At 44.5% G+C, this 23,123-nt stretch overlaps 1 protein-coding gene across 1 annotated transcript; it reads right to left on the bottom strand.

The window, feature by feature from the left end:
- Positions 1 to 1,780: 1,780 nt before the first annotated feature.
- LOC115129198 (potassium channel subfamily K member 4-like) lies at positions 1,781 to 21,781 on the bottom strand. Its single transcript, XM_029659300.2, has 8 exons — positions 21,448 to 21,781; positions 20,194 to 20,313; positions 12,145 to 12,428; positions 11,307 to 11,424; positions 10,852 to 11,012; positions 10,324 to 10,510; positions 9,998 to 10,134; positions 1,781 to 2,898 (listed from the first exon to the last, which is right to left on the bottom strand). The coding sequence occupies exons 3-8, from the start codon at positions 12,331 to 12,333 to the stop codon at positions 1,894 to 1,896; spliced, it is 1,797 nt and encodes a 598-aa protein (XP_029515160.1). The 5' UTR covers positions 12,334 to 12,428; positions 20,194 to 20,313; positions 21,448 to 21,781; the 3' UTR covers positions 1,781 to 1,893.
- Positions 21,782 to 23,123: the final 1,342 nt, after the last annotated feature.

Raw genomic sequence — 23,123 nt, 5'->3', positions numbered from 1 at the left:
CACTGAACCTAGTGAGAAACAGAGTGGGTCGGCTGTCGGCCACCAAGTCGGTCCGTTTTATGTGCCAAACACAGAAAGGTGATGAAAATAAGATAATGCCTAGAGAGTTGGACATGGAGTTTGAAAAAGTAACCAATCTGGGCTTCCATGAATCCTCTCATCCTCCTCCCCCAGTCCCTCAGCCTTTCTGGGGAAAGGACGTGTGGCCTCTGTAGGGGGAGGAGGACGTTAGGGGTGCTGCAGTGAGGTCCCCCTCCCCCCCAGCATCTGTTAGTCCTAACCACCCCTTACTATATTCAACCTGCACTTATCCCAAAGTAACACTCCTCTGGGTGTCTGAGTGTGTCTGACTCAGTGACATTGAGAGCATGTGTAGTGTGTGTGTGTGTCTGACTCAGTGACATTGAGAGCATGTGTAGTGTGTGTGTGTCTGACTCCGTGACATTGAGAGCATGTGTAGTGTGTGTGTGTCTGACTCAGTGACATTGAGAGCATGTGTAGTGTGTGTGTGCTTTTGTAGTTTGTTTGCTGTGTGTGTGCGCTGTAAACGTACGATCTGACATCCCTTCCACCCCACGTCTCCCCAAGGCCTCTCCAAGTATTATGTCATCTCAGGTAGGTTTGATGGGACTTCCCTTTATATTCAGAGAAACAGAGTGCCGGCAAAACAAAATGTATGGGTCCACGAACTGAATCCCTTTGATATTTTAAAAAGGCCCAATGCAGCTGCTTTTCTCAATATCAAATCATTTCTGTGTAACAATTACGTACCTTATTGTGATTGTTTTTTTTTACCATTTTGATTGACAACAAACAGCTTTTTAGCAAAGAGCAATTTTGCTAGCAAGAATTTTGCTAGGACTGTCAGAGTGGTCTGAGTGGGGAGGGGAAAACTAGCCGTTATTGGTAGAAAGGTTTGGAACTTTTTTATTGGTCTATTAACCAATTTACCGACTGGTGTTGTCAACAGGCAAAAATGTCACATTTATTTTCAAACAGCTCTAACACTAAAAGGGCATTATCATCATGTTAGTGTGGAAATATCTATACAACTTTTTGGGAAGTTTCTATTCAATTGCCCCTGCCTGCTGCACACAACTTACATACCTAATCCAGTCAGTGAGGATTTACAGTTATTTAAGATGAAATGGTCAACCCTGTTACTTTATTTGGCACTTAAAGTATTTTTTTTATTTAACCTCTTAAAAATCATGGTTTTTATTAAGTTGAACTCTGCTTTTTATGACAGAATGTTAAAATAATGTAAAGTAAAATGTTTTGCACCAAATGACACTTCCCAAAAGGGATTCCTGTTGTGGAACGGCCCTTATTCAACCAGAGCACTATATATCCCACATGCTGAAGGACACTGGGATATACAGAGAAATGGATGTCTGAAGCCAGATCTAACATGGTTATTCAAAAAAGTCCTTTAGTCAGGGATTTAAAAACCATGACTGAGGTTTGGGCTGAGCTCCAGTAGCGGACAGCACAGCAGGCTACACCTTCGCAGAGGAGATGTTGTACTACACTTACCAGCCAGTAGATGGTGCTATTTCTCAACACAGTGAGTCTGACTTGACTGAGCTTAGACAGTTGATATATTCCATATCTGTGCTGCTGAATACATGCATTAGTTTTCATACAAATATATCTCAATGGCGACTATGGTCCTCAGTCAGTGAGATCTAGAATATTGTTGGCCTTTATCCAGAGTACATAATATAAGTACATCTGAGCTTTGAGGTCTGCTTCTCCTGTGAACACTAGTAATAAAGACCAGCCTTACTCTCCCCCTTCATGACCTGTGCCTGTCAGACTGTTCATCAGTCTCTGAGATGGGAGAGAGGGGGAGGTGTTGGGGGGGTTGGAGGGGGACTGCATGTCACTGTGTCAGTCTCTGAGATGGGAAAGAGGGGGAGGTGTCGGGGGGTTGGAGGGGGGCTGCATGTCACTGTCCCTCTCCTTCAGGGTGCTCCGGTGGGGCAGCTGCCTCCTTACGCTCCTCCTGCGGGGCTTACGGGGGCGAGGACTGACAGCCCCCTCAACGGGCTGGTTCCTGTCACTCAACGTGTCCGACGACTCGTCAATGTAGGCCAAGTTCTCCCCGAAGAAATCTAGCATTTTGCAGCCTGGTGGGTTGGGCATGGGGAGCGGCATGGGTTTCACAGAGAATATGGGCAACATGGGGATGGGCTTGGTGGGGTTGTGGGACTTGGGGAGCTGCTGGAGAGGCACAGGGAACCGGACATCCTCCTGGAAAAATACCTGTCTGGATCCTCCCTGGCTTCCCCTCTCCCCAGTACAGAGAGACCCACTGGCGTCAAAACTGGCAAAAGTTATCCCCTGCCCTGCTGTACACATGTCAGAGGTGTGAGAGTCAGAGGAGGAGACTTCTGATCTGGAGTCAGACTCTGGAGACTCGGACAGCGACTTAGACTCAAACGCAGACTCCCCTTGCAGCATCATCATAGCAACAGGATCACGGACATAATCTAACTCCATCACAGAGCGCGCCGCAGGCATCGACAGCGACCTCGCCACCGTCCGGCCCAACGACCTGCCCTCTGACCTCGCACGGACTCTGGAATCTGGTCCTAACCTCGTCCCCTCATTCCTAACCTCGCCCCCCCCTAACCTCACGACCTCCAGACGGGTCATGGAGCGGGTGTGGGAGACCCACCTATTGGGCAGATGTCCGTTCTCCCCTATGACGCCCTGCCTGCCGTGGTGCCCCAGCGCCCCCCTGCGGACCCGCCGCCGGGTGCTGCGTTTCCAGCGGCGCCGCTGCAGCAGGAAGGGGTCGTTGAGGTCCAGAGGGTTGGGGATCCGGAAGTCCATGGACATATTCTGGATGTTCTGGGTCCAGTCTGTAGCATGGGCCCTCAACTCCTCCATCTGAGAGACAGGGGGAGACGGGAAAAGGGTGAGAGGCAAAGAGAGGTGTGAGAGAGAGGGGCAAAGAGAGGTGTGAGAGAGAGGGGCAAAGAGAGGTGTGAGAGAGAGGGGCAAAGAGAGGTGTGAGAGAGAGGGGCAAAGAGAGGTGTGAGAGAGAGGGGCAAAGAGAGGTGTGAGAGAGAGGGGCAAAGAGAGGTGTGAGAGAGAGAGGCAAAGAGAGGTGAGAGAGAGAGGCAAAGAGAGGTGAGAGAGAGAGAGGCAAAGAGAGGTGAGAGAGAGAGGCAAAGAGAGGTGTGAGAGAGAGGCAAAGAGAGGTGTGAGAGAGAGAGGCAAAGAGAGGTGTGAGAGAGAGAGGCAAAGAGAGGTGTGAGAGAGAGAGGCAAAGAGAGGGTGTGAGAGAGAGAGGCAAAGAGAGGTGTGAGAGAGAGAGGCAAAGAGGTGAGAGAGAGAGGCAAAGAGAGGTGTGAGAGAGAGAAAGAGAGGTGTGAGAGAGAGGCAAGAGGTGTGAGAGAGAGAGGCAAAGAGGTGTGAGAGAGAGAGGCAAAGAGAGGTGTGAGAGAGAGAGGCAAAGAGAGGTGTGAGAGAGAGAGGCAAAGAGAGGTGTGAGAGAGAGAGGCAAAGAGAGGTGTGAGAGAGAGAGGCAAAGAGAGGTGTGAGAGAGAGGGGCAAAGAGAGGTGTGAGAGAGAGGGGCAAAGAGAGGTGTGAGAGAGAGGGGCAAAGAGGTGTGTGAGAGAGAGGGGCAAAGAGGTGTGAGAGAGAGAGGCAAGAGGTGTGAGAGAGAGAGGCAAAGAGAGGTGTGAGAGAGAGAGGCAAAGAGAGGTGTGAGAGAGAGGGGCAAAGAGAGGTGTGAGAGAGAGGGGCAAAGAGAGGTGTGAGAGAGAGGGGCAAAGAGGTGTGTGAGAGAGAGGGGCAAAGAGGTGTGTGAGAGAGAGGCAAAGAGGTGTGTGTGTGAGGGGCAAAGAGGTGTGAGAGAGAGGGGCAAAGAGGTGTGAGAGAGAGGGGCAAAGAGGTGTGAGAGAGGCGTGTGAGAGGCAAAGAGAGATGTGTGAGAGAGGGGCAAAGAGAGGTGTGAGAGAGGGGCAAAGAGGTGTGTGAGAGAGGGCAAAGAGGTGTGTGAGAGAGGGGCAAAGAGGGTGTGTGAGAGGGGCAAAGAGGTGTGTGAGAGAGGGGCAAAGAGGTGTGTGAGAGAGGGACAAAGAGGGGTGTGAGAGAGGGGCAAAGAGGTGTGTGAGAGAGAGAGGCAAAGAGGGTGTGAGAGAGAGAGGCAAAGAGAGGTGTGAGAGAGAGAGGCAAAGAGAGGTGTGAGAGAGAGGGGCAAAGAGAGGTGTGAGAGAGAGGGGCAAAGAGAGGTGTGAGAGAGAGGGGCAAAGAGGTGTGTGAGAGAGAGAGGCAAAGAGGTGTGTGTGAGAGAGAGGCAAAGAGTGTGTGTGTGAGAGGGGCAAAGAGGGTGAGAGAGAGGGGCAAAGAGGTGAGAGAGAGGCGTGTGAGAGGCAAAGAGAGATGTGTGAGAGAGAGGGGCAAAGAGAGGTGTGAGAGAGGGGCAAAGAGGTGTGTGAGAGAGGGGCAAAGAGGTGTGTGAGAGAGGGGCAAAGAGGTGTGTGAGAGAGGGGCAAAGAGGTGTGTGAGAGAGGGGCAAAGAGGTGTGTGAGAGAGGGACAAAGAGGTGTGTGAGAGAGGGGCAAAGAGGTGTGTGAGAGAGGGGCAAAGAGGTGTGAGAGAGAGAGGCAAAGAGGTGTGAGAGAGGGCAAAGAGGTGTGAGAGAGGCGTGTGAGAGGCAAAGAGAGATGTGTGAGAGAGACACAGCTGCATGCGAGCTTCCATGTTTTTCAGCATGTTTTTACTAAAAAGTAGATTTAGAGTTAGATAAACAGATTTTTTTGGCAGGGACATATACAGGATACTACCCACCACAACATAACCTTCACTCCAAATCAAAACTCCTAACCTACAACCTGGTTCTGGATGGAATTACCTGGAAGGATTCCTACTACCGAAGATGATTATTTCCAAGCTATACAGCAAATGCTCTGGAAAACAACAGAAACCTGAAAACACCATCCAACCTGGAACTGAGGGTCATGTTTAGTCTGAAGCTACTTTTTATTTTCAAAAGCCAAGAAAAATAGATTACAATGATATATTTGGGGTGGCAGGGTAGCCTAGTGGTTAGAGCGTTGGACTAGTAACCGGAAGGTTGCAAGTTCAAACCCCCGAGCTGACAAGGTACAAATCTGTCGTTCTGCCCCTGAACAGGCAGTTAACCCACTGTTCCTAGGCCGTCAATGAAAATAAGAATTTGTTCTTAACTGACTTGCCTAGTTAAATAAAGGTAAATAAATATATTTGACTGAATGCTAAGTTAAGGCTACCAAGCTTGCTAGGACAGAACAGATACAACTTCAATTAGCACTGAGGTGTGAAGTGAGAGGTGTCAAAGGCCTTGAGCCCAACAATGGCAGGAGAGTCGCAGAGGCCTTAGAAGCCCCCTCCTGCTGCTCAGAGGTAATTACAATAAAAAATATATAAGGCATGAAAAGAGTACAAAATGAAGCTCCTTATGGAAAATCAAGAAACACTTTTTGCTGACTATTATAAAAATGGGAATATAAGCAACTTAATCTTCCACACAGAATATCCAATGCTATATTAACACACTGCCCCTCTGTTAAGAGGGGGGTAGCGATGGGTGGAAACTCAGGATATTAGACAATGAAGACTGAGTCAACCAATGTGAACTTTTACTGTTCCAGATTTGTACAGTAATGGTACAGGGCAAACAATTTCAGCTCAACTTTCACATCAGAGAGATATCTTATCCTGCTGAGCTCTCTCTTGAGAAAGATACCCCGAGCGTGTCAGACCAGACCTCTTCATTATACAACCCCACAGATGAGCAACCCGTAAAGGTTGACAGGAAAGTCAACCTCCCAGCACAGAGTACTACTCCCTCGTTGAAGTTAAGGATAAATTCACCCAGCTGGAGGTAAGGCAGGTGGAGCTGGAACATACTCCAGTCAGCACAACAACAACAAAATAGTCCAGCTCAACACCTCCTCAACCAGACACGGGGAGCTGGAGGTGGAGAGAGACATCTGGGCTGTGGTGAGACAACATGAACAGGAGAAAGAGCAGGAGCAGAACATAGCACTAGGAGAGGACCAGAATGTTGGAGGAGAGGGTGATGGCGTGTGAAAGAGAACAACCCATTAAAGGAGGTGGCCAACACAGCAGAGAAGACAGCAGAACAACCCATCTCATTCCCCGACAAAAGTCTTGACACCACAGGAGAACAGTCAATCCCAGACACTGACCATAGCGTCGACATCACAGCAGGACAGACAAATATAGAACCCCAAGCCCAGGGGATCCCCACCCACTCTGAGCACCCCCCGTCAGCCACACACACACACACACACACACACACACAACACACACACACACGCGCCACAGATTGTACTCCTTATGGACTCAAACAGGAAATATATACAAGAAAATAAGCTTTTTCCGAAACAGTGCCTAAACTCTGGTGCCCTAGACCAACTAGAGTCACCCAGTCACATAATACACACAGACCTGAGAACACAGCAGGAAAGGGTGGCTACAGCACTCAAGGGAGTGATTAAAAAACGGATTCTACTTTCCAACGCACAAGTAGCCATCTCCACCTTGCTACCACGAACGACTTCCACCCTGCTACCATACAGCAGGTAAACGGAAGTACTTCCCATGACTGTCCATCAAAACCAAATGCTTACCTGCCCACCACTCCACCGTGGAATTGAACAGCCTTTATGACCAGGTCCACCTATACAAGGCAGCCCATCTTCGCCCGGACTCTAAAAGACATCGCCCTCAAACACAGCCCTAACCCTTCACACAGGAGCAACAGATCAATACACACTCCATGCACTACCTATATCCCCCACCAGAAAACCCCATCATTTAATGAAGACATCTTCTCCATCCTGGAAGGGGAAATCAATCCTTTTCAGGCCCAGGAACATGTACTAGTCTGTGGCAACCCATTGTAAATGCCAGAACTGGACAATAACCTGACACCCTCAGCACACAGGTGAACAAACACCTACCTGGAGGTGACAGCATTCCCTCCCCCATATGTCCCCCTAGACACAACTACGAGAACATAACCACCAAAAATGGGTCACAACTCCTGCAGCTCACTCTAGTCAATGGTAGGCTTCGAGGGGACTCCTATGGTAGGTACACCTATAGCTCATCTCTTGGCAGTAGTACTGTACACTACTTTATCACTGACCTCAACACAGAGTCTCTCAGCATGTTCACAGTCAGCCCACTGACAACCCTATCAGATCACAGCAAAATCACAGTCTACTTGAACAGAGCAACACTCAATCATGAGGCATCAAAGCCAAAATAATCTAACCACTTCTGGGAAAATTGGAACACACGAAACAAACACGAAAAGGTATCTATCCAGAATGGAGATTTATGGATAAACCACTTCTCCAATCTTTTTGGCTCTATAACAAAGAACAAACAGCAAAAACATATTCATGATCAATTACATGTCTTAGAATAATCGATTAAAGGCTACCAGAACTCACTGGATTATCCAATGACATTGAATGAACTACAGGACAAAATACAAACCCTCCACCCCAAAAAAGCCTGTGGTTTTGATGGTATCCTACATGAAATGATAAAAAATACAGTCCACAAATTCCAATTGGCTATACTTAAACTTTTTAACATAATTCTCAGCTCTGGCATCTTCTCCAATATTTGGAATCAAGGACTGATCACCCCAAACCACAAAAGTGGAGACAAATTTGACCCCAATAACTACCGTGGGATATGCGTCAACAGCAACCTTGAGAAAATCCTCTGCATTATCATTAATAGCAGACTTGTGAAAGCAATGTACTGAGCAAATGTCAAATTGGCTTTTTACCAAATTACCAGACAGACCACGTATTCCTCCTGCACACGATAATTGACAAACAAACCAAAACAAAGACAAAGTCTTCTTGTGCTTTGTTGAATTCAAACAAGCTTTTGACTCAATTTGGCATGAAGGTCTGCTATACAAATTGATGGAAAGTGGTGTTGGGGGAAAAACATACATGACAAAATCTATGTACACAAACAACAAGGGTGCTGTTAAAACTGGCACAAAAAACACCCACTTCAAGATATATATCAACAAATTGGCAAAGGCACTATAACAGTCTGCAGCACCCAGCCTCACCCTACTAGAATCTGAAATCAAATGGACTGTTTGCTGATGATCTGGTGCTTCTGTCCCCAACCAAGGAGAGCCTATAGCAGCACCTAGATCTTCTGCAAAGATTCTGTCAGACCTGGGCCCTGACAGTAAATCTCAGTAAGCCAAAATGAATGGTGTTCCAAAAAAGGTCCAGTTGCCAGGACCACAATACATATTCCATCTAAACACCGTTGCCCGAGAGCACACAAAACACTATACATACATCAGCTTAAACATCAGCGCCACAGTTAACTTCCACAAAGCTGTGAACGATCTGAGAGACAAGAAGGGCCTTCTATGCCATCAAAAGGAACATAAAATTCAACATACCAATTAGGATCTGGCTAAAAATACTTGAACCAGTTATAGAACCCATTGCCCTTTATGGTTGTGAGGTCTACAGTCCGCTCACCAACCAAGAATTCACCAAATGGAACAAACATGAAATTGAGACTGCATGCAGAATTCTGCAAAAATATCCTTTGTTTACGAGAATTATACCGATACCCGCTAATTATCTAAATCCAGAAAAGAGATGTTAAATTCTACAACCACCTAAAAGGAAGCGATTCCCAAACCTTCCATAACAAAGCCATCACCTACAGAGAGATGAACCTGGAGAAGAGTCCCCTAAGCAAACTGGTCCTGGGGCTCAAGAGTGGTGCAGCGGTCTAAAGCACTGCATCTCAGTGCAAGAGGCATCACTACAGTCCCTGGTGAAAATCCAGGCTGTATCACAGACCCCACACAGCCCCAGGACAGCAACACAATTAGACCCAACCAAACCATGAGAAAACAAAAAGACACATTGGAAAGAATTAACAAAAAAACTAGAATGCTATTTGGCCCTAAACAGAGAGGAGACAGTGGAAGAATACCTGACCACTGTGACTGACCCAAAATTAAGGAAAGCTTTGACTATTTACAGACTATTGAGAAAGGTCACCATGGGCAGACCTGGCTCTCAAGAGTGGTGCAGCACTCTAAAGCACTGCATCTCAGTGCAAGAGGTGTCACTACAGTCCCTGGTTCAAATCCAGGCTCTATCACATCCGGCTGTGATTGGGAGTCTCATAGGGCGGCACACAATTGGCCCAGCGCCGTCCAGGTTTGGCCGGGGTAGGCAGTCATTGTAAATAAGAATTTGTTCTTAACCGACTTGCCTAGTTAAATAAAAGGTTAAATAAATACATTACAAAAATAAATAAAAAGAGAGAAGACAGGCTATGTGCTCACTGCCCACAAAATGTGGTGGAAACTGAGCTGCACTTCCTAACCTCCTGCCAAATGTATGACCATATTAGAGACACATATTTCCCTCAGATTACACAGACAGAAAGAATTTGAAAACAAATCTAATTTTAATAAACTCCCATATCTGTTGGGTAAAATATCACAGCAGCAAGATTTGTGACCTTTTGCCACAGAATAACAAACACCATTGTAAATACAACCTATAATTGTTTATTTTCCCTTTTGTACTTTAACTAATTTGCAACACTGTATAGACATGATATTACATTTGACATGTCTATTATTTTGGAACTTGTTTGAGTAATATTTACTGTTCACATTTAGTTTATTTCACTTTTCTTTATCCATTTCACTTGCTTTGGCAATGTATACATACGTTTCCCATGCCAATAAAAGCCCTTGAATTGAATTTAGAGAGAGAGAAAGGTGAGAGAGAGAAAGAAAGAGGTGAGAGACAGAGTGAAAGAAACCCAGAGACCGAGAGAAAGACAGAGGGATAAAGGACAAGTAAATATTGACAGTTAAAATCCAAAGTGCCCCCAGTAAATCCTTGTCCAGCCCTTCACTTGGTTTGTGTCCCACTCACTACCACTCACCTCAGCACGTGTTTTCTTGGACAGCACCCGCAGCCAGTTCCCGATCATGGTGAGTATGGAGGCAAAGTAAGCCAGGCCAAACACTATCCAGAGCCACACCAGGGGCTTAAACAGATCTCCGTCCCTCCGGTTAGCACCTAAGCACAGGGACATTTACGCATTGATGCATGCACGTGCTCACACAAACAAAGGACCTTCGATAGGTACCCATGAAATATGAATAATTTTTTTTTTAATCTTTCATAGCGTGTATCCTGAAAGGGATGTGTAGAGTATGTACTCTCCAGATTCTATACTGTCCAAAGTGTGTACAGTTCACTTCACACCTGCTACGTAGTCTCCAAAGCCGACCGTGGTGAGGGTGATGACCACAAAGTAGAGCGCCTCCAGAAAGGACCAGTCCTCCACTTCCTTAAACACCAGCGTTGGCACGGCGAGGAAGATCAGACAGCCAATCAGGATGGACAGAACAGCAGACATGATCCGTACATAGGTGGGACTGACCCGCCGCTTCTGAGAGAGGGGCAGAGAGTGAGAGGGACACAAAATAAGGGAAAGAGTGAGGTGGATGGAGAGGGTAAGATCTTCCTCAAGACTTTAATAATGTGCCTTTTCTTTGATAAACAGTAATACAAAAAAAATTATTGCAAAGTTTCATTGGGAAGTAGCTAACAGCTGACTGAATGTCAGATTCTATTCTACTTGTGTATAAACATGTTTCAAGTGCTAGAGTCCAAGACAGCAGCCTCTTCTGTTTACAGCACAGTGACATCACTTAAGCAGCCCCTGAGATAGGCAAGTACAATGAGATGACATCCTAAAAATGAAGCAGCCCTGAGACAAGACAGTCTCACCAGGAAGAGCGTCTCCATCTTCCACACGGCCTTCCTCAGCCCCGTCCCCATGTGGTCCCCGACACCAGCCAGCAGGAAACCAAACATGGGAATCCCTACCAGGGCATAACACACACAGAACAGCTGGCCCCCTTTGGTCCTGGGAGAAAGGTTACCAAACCCTGAGGACAAAGGGAAACCATACACATTCACCTATATGTTAATCTATTTTTTTTATTTTTTTATCCATTTCACCAGCAACCCACTGGGCACAGACGTCAATTCAACGTCTATTCTATGTTGGTGCAACGTAATTTCATTGAAACAACGTTGATTCAACCAGTGTGTGCTCTTGAGGTTTACTGTATTTTCCAAGATGGGATTATTTATTTTCTGTCAAATTCCAAATGCACATCTGTCTGATTAGGTTGTTACCAAAGGGTTTGCAGGAGGGGAAAAAATGAACAAAGGCTCACCAATGGTGGTGATGATGGTACCACAGAAGAAGAAGGCGCTGGCCAGGTCCCACCTGCTAGTGAAGTTGGTGGAGCTGTGTTTTACGTCCAGGCCTGCCTCCACCGCCTTCACCACACTCTGACATTACAGAGACAGAACAGAGGTTGGCTTTATCTACACCTGCTCATTACCCGTCTTAGGCTGGTTCCATCTACACCTGCTCATTACCCGTCTTAGGCTGGTTCCATCTACACCTGCTCATTACCAGTCTTAGGCTGGGTCTTCACCTGCTCATTACCAGTCTTAGGCTGGGTCTACACCTGCTCATTACCCGTCTTAGGCTGGGTCTACACCTGCTCACTACCCGTCTTAGGCTGGGTCCATCTACACCTGTTCATTACCCGTCTTAGGCTGGGTCTACACCTGCTCATTACCCGTCTTAGGCTGGTTCCATCTACACCTGCTCATTACCCGTCTTAGGCTGGGTCTACATCTGAGGTGTGTTCTTTTTAGGATTTTAGTTTTTGGTCAAAAAAGACTCAAATCACCAGGAAGTCTGCTAAGTATTCAACAAAAAAACAAAAAAATAACTGACGTGATCGTGTAATGTAATTTTCAAAGCCCTTTTGGTGCTTAGTTTTGGTTAATTTACAAATTACCATCCGCGTCGACAAAAGTTGCTGCTGCTGCTGCTGCTGCTGAATCTAGTTGCCTACCGCTGGCTACACTTTCTCAGGTGGGGCTCTACACCGATCTTAGTCTGTTTAGATTCTTCTCAGATGTGTTTAAACTCATATTTCTATTCAAGTGTATGCTTTCCCGGTCTGTGAAATGTGTGTGTGCTATGGTGTGGGTTACCTTTATGAGGTCGCTGAGGTTCTGTGCAGTGACACATGAGTGGTTTCCGAGGAAGTCACGTGTGGTGCAGAGCAGCTTCTCATGCTCCTTGCTCTCCTTGGGGCTTTCCAAGTACCGGAACACCAACGCCCCCATCACCAGGTACAGCATGACCCCCGCCAGCAGGGCCAGCAGGGTGGGGCAGCGCATTGCCCCGAACTCACCCCCCACACCACAGGGGTCAGGGGTTAGGGTTCGCCAGAATCTGCTCTACGACCTCTTCCACGATACACACGGTGGCACAGCTAGACACACAGGCACCATTCTTAGAACTGTATGTGTGTATGGGCTTTTGCTATCATTGTGGGGACCAGAAGTCCCCATAAGGATAGTAAAACAAGGAACATTCAGACAAGTCGGGACATTTCGCCAGTCCCCACAAGGAAATAGGCTATTTTAGGGGTTAGGATTATGGTTAGAATTAGGGTTACGTTTAGGTAAAATAGGATTTTGAATGTGTGTTAGTGCTGAGCGATTAACCGAAATTACCAACATCCGTTCAATTATTTGAATTCCATTTCATAATTTTTTCCCCCCTGCGAGCTCGCTATGCAGTTTCTGAAGAGATAAATCAGATCAAGCCTGAACTGTGTGATGTACACTGAACGAAAATATATACGCAACATGTAGTGTTGGTCACATGTTTCATGAACTGAAATAAAAGATACCAGAAATGTTCCATGTGCACAAAAAGGTTATTTATCTCAGATTGTATTCACATTCCTGTTAGTGAGCATTTCTCCTTTGCCAAGATAATCCATTCACTTGACAGGCATATCAAGAAGCTGATTAAACAGCATGACCTTGTACTGGGGACAATAAAAAGGCCACTCAAATGTGCAGTTTTTTTCCCACAACACAATGCCAGAGAAGTCTCAAGTTGAGGGAGCGTGCAATTGGCATACTGACTGCAGGAATGTCCACCAGAGCCGTTGCCAGAGAATTTAATGTTCATTTCTCTACCATAAACTGCCTCCAATGTCGTTTTAGAGAATTTGGCAGTACATCCAACCGGTCACACAACCACAGGCCACGTATAACCATGCCAGCCCAGGACCACCACATCCGACTTCTTCACCTGTGGGATCGTCCGAGACCAGCCAACTGGACAGCTGATGAAACTGTGGGTTTGCACAACAAATAATTTCTGCATACACTGTCAGAAACAGTCTTAGGGAAGGTCATCTGTGTGCTCGTTGTCCTCACCAGGGTCTTGACCTGACTGCAGTTCGACGTCGGAACCGATTTCAGTGGGAAAATGCTCACCGTCGATGGCCACTGCCATGCTGGGGAAGGGTTTTCTTCACGGAGGAATCACAGTTTCAACTATACCGGACAGATAGAGTGTATGGTGTTGGCGAGTGGTGTGCTGATGTCAACGTTGTGAACAGAGTGCCCCATGGTGGCGATGGGGTTATGGTATGGGCAGGCATAATCTACGGACATTGAACAATTGCATTTTATGGATGGCAATTTGAATGCACAGAGAAACCATGACGACATCCTGAGGCCTGTTGTTGTGCCATTCATCCGCTGTCATCACCTCATGTTTCAGCACGATAAAGCACAGTCCCATGACGCAAGGATCTGTACACAGTTCCTGGAAGCTGAAAATGTCCCAGTTCTTCCATGGCCTGCATACTCACCAGACATGTCACCCATTGGAACATGTTTGGGATGCTCTGGATCAATGTGTAGCACAGCGTGTTCCAGTTCCAGCCAATAGTCAACAACTTCGCACCGAAATTGAAGAGGAGTGGAACAACATTCCACAGGCCACAATCAACAGCTTAATCAACTCTATGTGACGGAGATGTGTCGTGCTGCATGAGTCAAATGGTGGTCACACCAGATAGTGACTGGTTTTCTGATCCACGCTCCAATCACTACCATCATTGGGCTTGTATTTCTTATTTTATTCAGTGTTATTACAGCATTCAACCCACATTAATGGGTTAGTGCATTGATTGTCAAAACTATTTTTTTACAAAACCATGATTATTTTATTAATAATTTAAACAAAACCGAACAGACCTCAAAAAGCACTAATTGCTCAGCACTAACGTGTGTGTATATTCAATGATGATGATCCCTTTATGGAAATGAGATCGCAGCAACAACGTTGATAATGGGGATTATTTACATCAAGGAAACAGCACAGAGCTGGGTCGTTCTCTGGTCAATTCCAGAACATGAAAGTAAGTGTGAGACAAGATATGAAGCTCATCTCCAATAGGAATTGAATCACTTTTTGACAGCATCCCTTTTGATTTAAACAACACTTTCCATATGTTTGCCCGTGGAAGAAGAGGGCAGAACGGGACTTTTTGGACTGGAATTCACAAACATTCAAGAGATAAAAGGTGCTCAAAGTTGACCCATTTTGCATACCCTGCAACAAGTCTTCATTACTGGGAAAGATAAGCAGTTGAGTTTGATATAATTTAAACGCTTACTAACAGGGTTGTCAAACTACTTGATCATTTCTTGGGGGGGAAAAGTACTCTATATTTGAGATTTTTGTATCTGCCATCGGTTGAGCAGCAGCCAGCCAGCCAGCCATCGGTTGAGCAGCAGCCAGCCAGCCAGCCATCGGTTGAGCAGCAGCCAGCCAGCCAGCCATCGGTTGAGCAGCAGCCAGCCAGCCAGCCATCGGTTGAGCAGCAGCCAGCCAGCCAGCCATCGGTTGAGCAGCAGCCAGCCAGCCAGCCATCGGTTGAGCAGCAGCCAGCCAGCCATCGGTTGAGCAGCAGCCAGCCAGCCAGCCAGCCATCGGTTGAGCAGCAGCCAGCCAGCCAGCCAGCCATCGGTTGAGCAGCAGCCAGCCAGCCATCGGTTGAGCAGCAGCCATCGGTTGAGCAGCAGCCAGTCAACCAGAGGTTGAGCAGCAGCCAGCCAGCCAGAGGTTGAGCAGCAGCCAGCCAGCCAGAGGTTGAGCAGCAGCCAGCCAGCCAGAGGTTGAGCAGCAGCCAGCCAACCAGAGGTTGAGCAGCAGCCAGCCAGCCAGAGGTTGAGCAGCAGCCAGCCAGCCAGAGGTTGAGCAGCAGCCAGCCAGCCAGAGGTTGAGCAGCAGCCAGCCAGCCAGAGGTTGAGCAGCAGCCAGTCAGCCAGAGGTTGAGCAGCAGCCAGCCAGCCAGAGGTTGAGCAGCAGCCAGCCAGCCAGAGGTTGAGACATAACATGGTGAGTGTCATAGAAATTCATAGAATGGACCTTTCCCTTCAGACCACTGCAAATTAGCTGGTACACCATTGACATTGTATTGACATTTTAACTTCTAATTATTGTAGATTTCAAAAGATACTGCACACAAAACCATGAAAATGAATAAGAGGCCAATATGCAAAACAAATAATGTACTTAATGTAATTCATGCTCAAAAAGAACACAAAAAGTGAAAGTGCAAAGACAGCCCATACGTTTCGGCCTTGTCTTCATCAGTACTGTACAAACAAATTAGGAAGACACGTACTTTAAGAGCCAATTTATGCTTGATCTGAAAATGTGATCGGAGACGCCGTATGCATGGTGTGACGCAATTGCGAAGCCTCTGGAGGCACACAGCCAAATTGAGCTCTGTACTGCATCGCCATGCGCCTCAGGTTTTGTAACAATGTGGAGGGCCCCGCATTGACATAATTGGTTGACGGTAGGTGAGGACGGGAGGTCCTGTATAAACACAAACTCACTTCCTTGAAAACTCCTTCACAACAGCTCTGCGCTGCTCGGCCAAGTATGAATGGCCCGACTTCTGCAGAGGCTATATCACCGTAAATGCTGCACGGCCAATGCAGAATTCAGATTGACCATGAAGCGCCTTTGGGAAACATGTGCTTAACAGGCGCAAGCAGCTAGTTGATTAGACTCTGGTGAATAGGGAGTCAATGCATATTATCAAGGAATATGTAGAAAAATATTTAAGAAATGTGCAATTCAAATGTCGCACTTAATTGAAGAAAAAAAACGATCTAGGCTGCGACAGATAGCCTTGCGGTTAGAGCGTTGGGCCAGTAACCGAAAGGTAGCAAGATCGAATCCCCGAACTGACAAGGTAATAACCCCCTGTTTCTAGGCAGTCATTGTAAATAAGTTGTTCTTAACTGACTTGCCTAGTTAAATAAAGGTTAAAAAAATATATAGCAATATCAGAAGCAATAGATATGAAATACATATATGCTAATATGATGAGGATACAATGAGGATGAAGCAGCTGTGTTTAACAAGGGACTTTCCTTTTTCCCTACACCGAGACCCAACCCCTTCCAAACCAAGAGAGAACGTTTTCTCATTCAGGAACTAGTCTACCTCGAGGTGTGTGATGCCAATGAGGATAATCGTCGAGGATTCAGATCTAAGAGCACATTCTGCCCCCTTGTAAATAACGCAGCGATTGACACGCTTTGCAAGCTTGTGGCGAGAGATATTGATAATTTATGATATAAATTCATAGACAATTGTCTGACAGACTCCTACTGCAAACTCAAAGGTAACCCTACCTGTGTATAAAACTGAAATGTACTTTTCTCAGCTGAGGCAGTTTACCTGACTGACAAGGAGCGGGGCTACCTCCTCAACAAGCAGCCCACCACAGCCGTTATGTATATTTTCACCAAAAACGCACAATGATTACCAGAAGTTTCCCCAGTTGAACGATTGGGGCAAATAATGACTATCCAAGTCTTTGTCTAATTTCCATATCAGACCTCTTTACTAAACTACCATCCTAATGAAGAGACACAGGCGACTTCAATTAACTGAACTATGATAGGCCTACCTTTCTTGTAACTATGGACAACTAGTTTGTACACCAACATTCCCCACAACATTGGACTGGAGGCTTTACGTTGCTCTTTAGACTCCAGCGCGGGCTCTTCTACTCCAACCCAAATGGCTGAGTTGGTACAAAGAACTGTGTTTTGTTTGGAGAGGATTATCTGTAATCCCGAGGCACTTCGATGGGCCCCTGAGTATGCCAACACGTATGGGCCTCATGTTAAATTCCAATTCTAATCATCCTTTTTCTGATAACACTGTTCTACAAAACGCTATATTTATGTTTTTATCACACGAACATGCACCAAAAACGGAACTGGACTCGTTCCATTAGTATACATTTTATAGACAAATGATTTGACAATTCGTTCTACCGTCTGTCAAACCAAAAGCCTTCTTCACGCATCAAGTTAACATCTGACTCTGAGTAGGGGCTTGCCGTACAGCCAATTCTGATTTATCAGACGCTCACTTGCTGCACTCGAAATTTGAATTTTATTATTTAATCAAATTGTACTCGAATTTCCGTCAGGTTACTTCACAGAAAGTTTGGAATCTGCTCTCAATAAAGGCTATGGACAAACGTGACACATTACAAGGCAAACACAACAACAAAAATACTTTTCTGTGGTGTGCTGTACCACACACTCATTACGGACCTGACATTAAAAATATTATTAGACAACATGTATTGCAAACTTTGGGCTCAGATGCGTTTCATGATGTTCCCCTGTTCACTCACTCCACGTCCGGCTGCCTGGGACATGCTGGTTCGCGCAGACATTTATGACGTATTGAACGTCTGGATGAAGCGGATGATTTCTTCCCCTGCCGCAATTGTGCGGCCTGTACAGGTATTCTAAAGTGCAACAGTTTCAGATCTTTCGTCACAAATAAAGAATACACCAATATATTCCTTAACTGTGGATCTAGCAATGTAGTGTATCTATGCTCTTGCCCACGTGGCTTGCAATACACTGGCATTACGCGAAGAGAACTACGGTTACGCATCAACGAACACCGCAGTGCCATCCAAAGAAATGACCCGAAATCACCAGTGGCTAGATATTTCCTGAGGCTAATCATGCTGTGACTGATCTTACATTCTGTGCGGTCTCTCTCCCACGGCACTCTGAGCTTTTTAGCATATTTGAGTATTTCATATATATATTGCTTCTGATAGTTATGTAGCCTAGACGTTTTATTTGGTCAATTGTTATTGTTTTATTATTATTATATTATTATTGTACATATTCCTTGCTAATAGCCTACTGGCGAATGTGCAGTCCATGCCTATCTAATCGACTATTTGCTTGCGCCTGATATGGACAGCAGGTGTCTCTTTAAATACGTATCTTCCTAATTTGTTTGTAGTGCACGGATGAAGACGAGGCCGAAACATATGCTCCGTTTTATAGCACCTTTCCCCTTTTGTATTATGTTGAGTTTGTATTAAATTAAGTACATTATTTTTAATCTCTGTCTCTTTGGCATATTATTTTTCATGGTTATGAGTGCGAATACCTTTCGAACTCTACACATACTTAATAATTATTACCACAACGATGGTCGCCGGTACACCTGCCGTCGAATGTAAAATTAAATGCTAATGTATCTATATTTCAATAGGTTTCCTATGGAGGATTGACAGTATAATTTAAAACAGATATTCAAGTCAACATACTGTGCGGACCTCCAACAATCTTTGCGGTACCATTTGAAAGTTAAATATACATTTAATTCCAATTAACAGCCATTCTTTATTCAAGAGCAGTTTTGCTCAAACGATGGCGGTCACAACAATGTCAGATGACGTAAAATAGGGTCTAAGCAACAACATATGCCGATGTGAAAAAAATCTGAAAATCTGACGTTTAAGGTAAAAGAAAAGTTTAAAAAAGTAATAGTACTTTTATTTATAAACAATTATAAAATAGTTTGACAAACTTGTTCGTAAACTTTTTGAATTATATTCTCAACTGTATATTTTCCAGTGAAGACCTGGATGTCTCACGTTATGCAAAAAAAGGTCACATTTTAAATCAAATCTAATTTTATTTGTCACATAAGTCTAATACAACAGGTGTAGACTTTACCGTGGAATACTTATGAGCCCTTTCCCAACAATGCAGAGTTAAAAAAGAAAATGGTAGCACACAGCCTGGTAGCACACAGCCTGGTAACACACAGCCTGGTAACACACAGCCTGGTCTCAGACATAACATAGTAAATAAATCCGAGACTCAAATTAGCAAGAGGGTGCTTGGTCGGTGAATGGGTGGGCATATAATGAGGATGTCTAGCAACCCAAAGGTTGTGTGTTTGAATCTCATCATGGACAACTGTAGCATTTTAGCTAGTTAGCAACTTTTCATCTACATTTTTGCTACTTTAACTACTTAGCACGTTACCTAACCCTTTTTGCTAACCCTAACTCCGAACCTTAACCCTTAGCCTAGCTAACATTATAACAAGTTGGAATTCGTAACATACATTTTGCAAATTCGCAAACACATTGTACGTTTCACAAATTCATAACATGTCCATCCGTTTCGTATGATATCCACAAATTAATACATACCATGCGAAACTTAACATATCATACTAAATGGTGTATCAGATTTACAGTGGGGCAAAAAAGTATTTAGTCAGCCACCAATTGTGCAAGTTCTCCCACTTAAAAAGACGAGGCCTGTAATTTTCATCATAGGTACACTTCAACTATGACAGACAAAATGAGAAAAAAATACCAGAAAATCACTTTGTAGGATTTTTAATGAATTTATTTGCAAATTATGGTGGAAAATAAGTATACAGGTCTGTGAGAGCCAGAAATCTTGCTTGTTTGTAGGTGACCAAATACTTATTTTCCACCATAATTTGCAAATAAATTCATTAAAAATCCTACAATGTGATTTTCTGGATTTTTCCCCCTCATTTTGTCTGTCATAGTTGAAGTGTACCTATGATGAAAATTACAGGCCTCATATTTTTAAGTGGGAGAACTTGCACAATTGGTGGCTGACTAAATACTTTTTTGCCCCACTGTATGTACAGGATAATATGAAACGGTCAGTCTAGGAGTACCATCTCTTGAATGTTTCGGCATTCAGGTCCAAAAAGTCATTTTCGGAGCACTTCTATAGTAGGCAAATATGTATGGAAGGTTTTATTCAAATCAAAAGGGGTGCAGTCAAAAAGTGAATTCAAATAGATAGAGGAACCTATGACCTTACTACCGTTAAGACATTGTGCTCTAAGCCACCTCACTCGTCCACGTTTTATTCATCCTGAAGATCTGGTGATGGAGAGATCTCTCCTCGATCTCTCTCTCTCTCTCCTCTCTACCAGGCCCAGGGCTAAAAGGGGGAATAGTAGGAGGGTTCAGACCAGCGTCCACGTTAGGGCTAGTCATAATAACACATGGAGACACACACCAGACTACCCTGGATATCAGCTGGCTAAAGTTTAAACGATTAACCTCTGCCAACCTGCTAAACATACGTCTCCCTGTTCATCGAAGTATGTTTAGGGTGCTTATCTTTATTTAGTGTAAAAGGTTTTCTTTAATTAAATGATATTCACCTCCCATCTACACAGGTACTGTGTCATGAGAGTGTCGGTTCAAAGGCAGCCAATTGGGGAAGAGAACCAGAAGATGGCCATGGTGTTCCAAAGAACTTGTGTCAACGTTCTGATATTTCCCAGAGTTCTCTGTTAGCATTCTGATCTAATGGACTGCATTGGTTTGTATGGACGTTCTCGCCCTCTGCCTTGGCTGAAAATGTATTATTTGTTATCGTTGTCTAAACCGATCTTGACATATTTTGATATTTTTGTAAGACATGACTGACCTAACCCCAAAAAAGCAAACATGTGTTTGATGTGTTGTGAAATATCCCAGCTCAAACAGTCTGACATATGTTGTAATAAATCATCATGTTTCCAAAATATTGCAATTAAAAACAAAAAGGAGTACCGAACTGCCAAGGAGAGATTTGGCTTTGGAACAAGTCTCCACCTAGCTCATAAGATTACTGCAGATATGGCCAAGTTTATATTTGTCTAACAATTCATTTTAAGATACATTGGTCATTAAATAAAATGTAATGTTATGAGTAATTTATATTGAGGGATTAAAGTTAAATCAAAGAATGTTTCCAACATTTCCCTCAGCATTTGATATTGCCCAAATCAATGACTGAAAGCTATGAAACTGTATTTGAGGAGAAAAACACAATCGAGCACACAGTCAAGCAAGTAAGTAAATAATTCAATGAAACAATAATTCACAAAAACAGATACGGATGACCCCACCAGAACCAACACTTGAGAACAGAAAAACATTTTATCCATACAACGATGCTGGTTAGTTGTCCCTTGCAATCTACACAAACAAGTATATAAATATATTCAGACAGTACTGTATATGACTAAATGTTAAACAAACATCTGAACAAAGTATTTCCAAAGCAAGTAACTTTAAGTCCTACCTGATTTCAGGAGAAACTGAAGTACCGGTATGCGCTTCACGGTGTCAAGGCTCTTCTCACCATCAAACGCTCTGTGAGTAGGAGTGTGTACGTCCACATGCTCAAAGAGTAGAAGAGTGTGTGTCCAGTGGTGAGAAGGTGTTTCCCCATGCTCAGGACTCTACAGCACTGTGATGGAGGAGAGGGGGGATTCTAGGAGGAGTGTGTGTGTGCATGTGTATCTTAGGGCCAGGAGTTTTGGGGCACTTTTTAAGCACTGTGGTGTGACACTAGCCTCTCCAAAGCTTGCTGTGGAGTCAGCCAAGCAAGCAGCACTGTGCTTTTACCAGTATTCCCAGCATTGTCCATTAGTTGCTGCAGGTAGGAAATTCTAGGAAATATTCTGTAATTGACACAAGCTGTCTCCAATCAATCAATCAATGTCTGGTTGTGCGTGTGTTTAGCAGAGGGAATTTCCTAATCCATGGGAGGCCTAGCTCTGCGAATCTTAATCGCACAAAACCTATTATTTGGCAAGGAATACTACTTGTAGATTAGTGTTTCTACACCTCAATTTGCTCAAGCCTCTCCAACAGACTCAGAAGTTGTAGCTAAAAATAGGTCATATAGTGGCAAGAAAAAGTATGTGAACCCTTTGGAATTACCTGGATTTCTGCATAGATTTGACATAACATTTGATCTGATGTTCATCTAAGTCACAACAATAGACAAACACAGTGTACTTAAACTAATAACACACAAATGATTGTATTTTCTTCTCTATATTGAATACATAATTTAAACATTCACAGTTTAGGTTGGGAAAGTATGTGAACCCCTAGGCTAATGACTTCTCCAAAAGATCATTGGAGTCAGGAGTCAGCTAACCCGGAGTCCAATCAATGAGATGAGATTGGAGATGTTGGTTAGAGCTGCCTTGCCCTATAAGAAACACTCACACATTTTGAGTTCGCTATTCACAAGAAGCATTGCCTCAAACATAAAGAGATCCCAGAAGATCTAAGACTTTTTGACTTGCATAAAGCTGGAAAGGGTTACAAAAGTATCTCTAAAAGCCTTGATGTTCATCGGTCGACGGTAAGACAAATTGTCTATAAATGGAGAAAGTTCAGCACTGTTGCTACTCTCCCTAGGAGTGGCCGTACTGCAAAGATGACTGCAAGAGCACAGCGCAGAATGCTCAATGAGGTTAAGAAGAATCCTAGAGTGTCAGCTAAAGACTTACAGAAATGTCTGGAAGATGCTAACATCTCTGCTGATGAGCCTACAATATGTAAAACACGAAACAATCATGGTGTTCATGGGAGAACACCATGGAAGAAGCCACTGCTGTCCAAAAAAACCCATTGCTGCACGTCTGAAGTTCACAAAAGAGCACCTGGATATTCCACAGCACTACTGGCAAAATATTCTGTGGACAGATGAAACTAAAGGTGTGTTGTTTGGAAGGAAAACACAACACTATGTGTGGAGGAAAAAAGGCACAGCACACCAACATCAAAACCTCATCCCAACTGTAAAGTATGGTGGAGGGAGCATTATGGTTTGGGGCTGCTTTGCGCCTCAGGGCCTGGACAGCTTGCTATCATCGACGGAAAAATGAATTCCCAAGTTTATCAAGACATTTTGCAGGAGAATGTAAGGCTGTCCGCCAATTGAAGCTCAACAGAAGTTAG

The sequence above is a fragment of the Oncorhynchus nerka genome, linkage group LG5 (assembly GCF_034236695.1).
Source record: "Oncorhynchus nerka isolate Pitt River linkage group LG5, Oner_Uvic_2.0, whole genome shotgun sequence".
Classification (NCBI taxonomy): Eukaryota; Metazoa; Chordata; class Actinopteri; order Salmoniformes; family Salmonidae; genus Oncorhynchus; species Oncorhynchus nerka.
The sequence above is the reverse complement of the archived record's forward strand: the minus strand, read 5'-3'. Positions and strand labels throughout refer to the sequence as shown.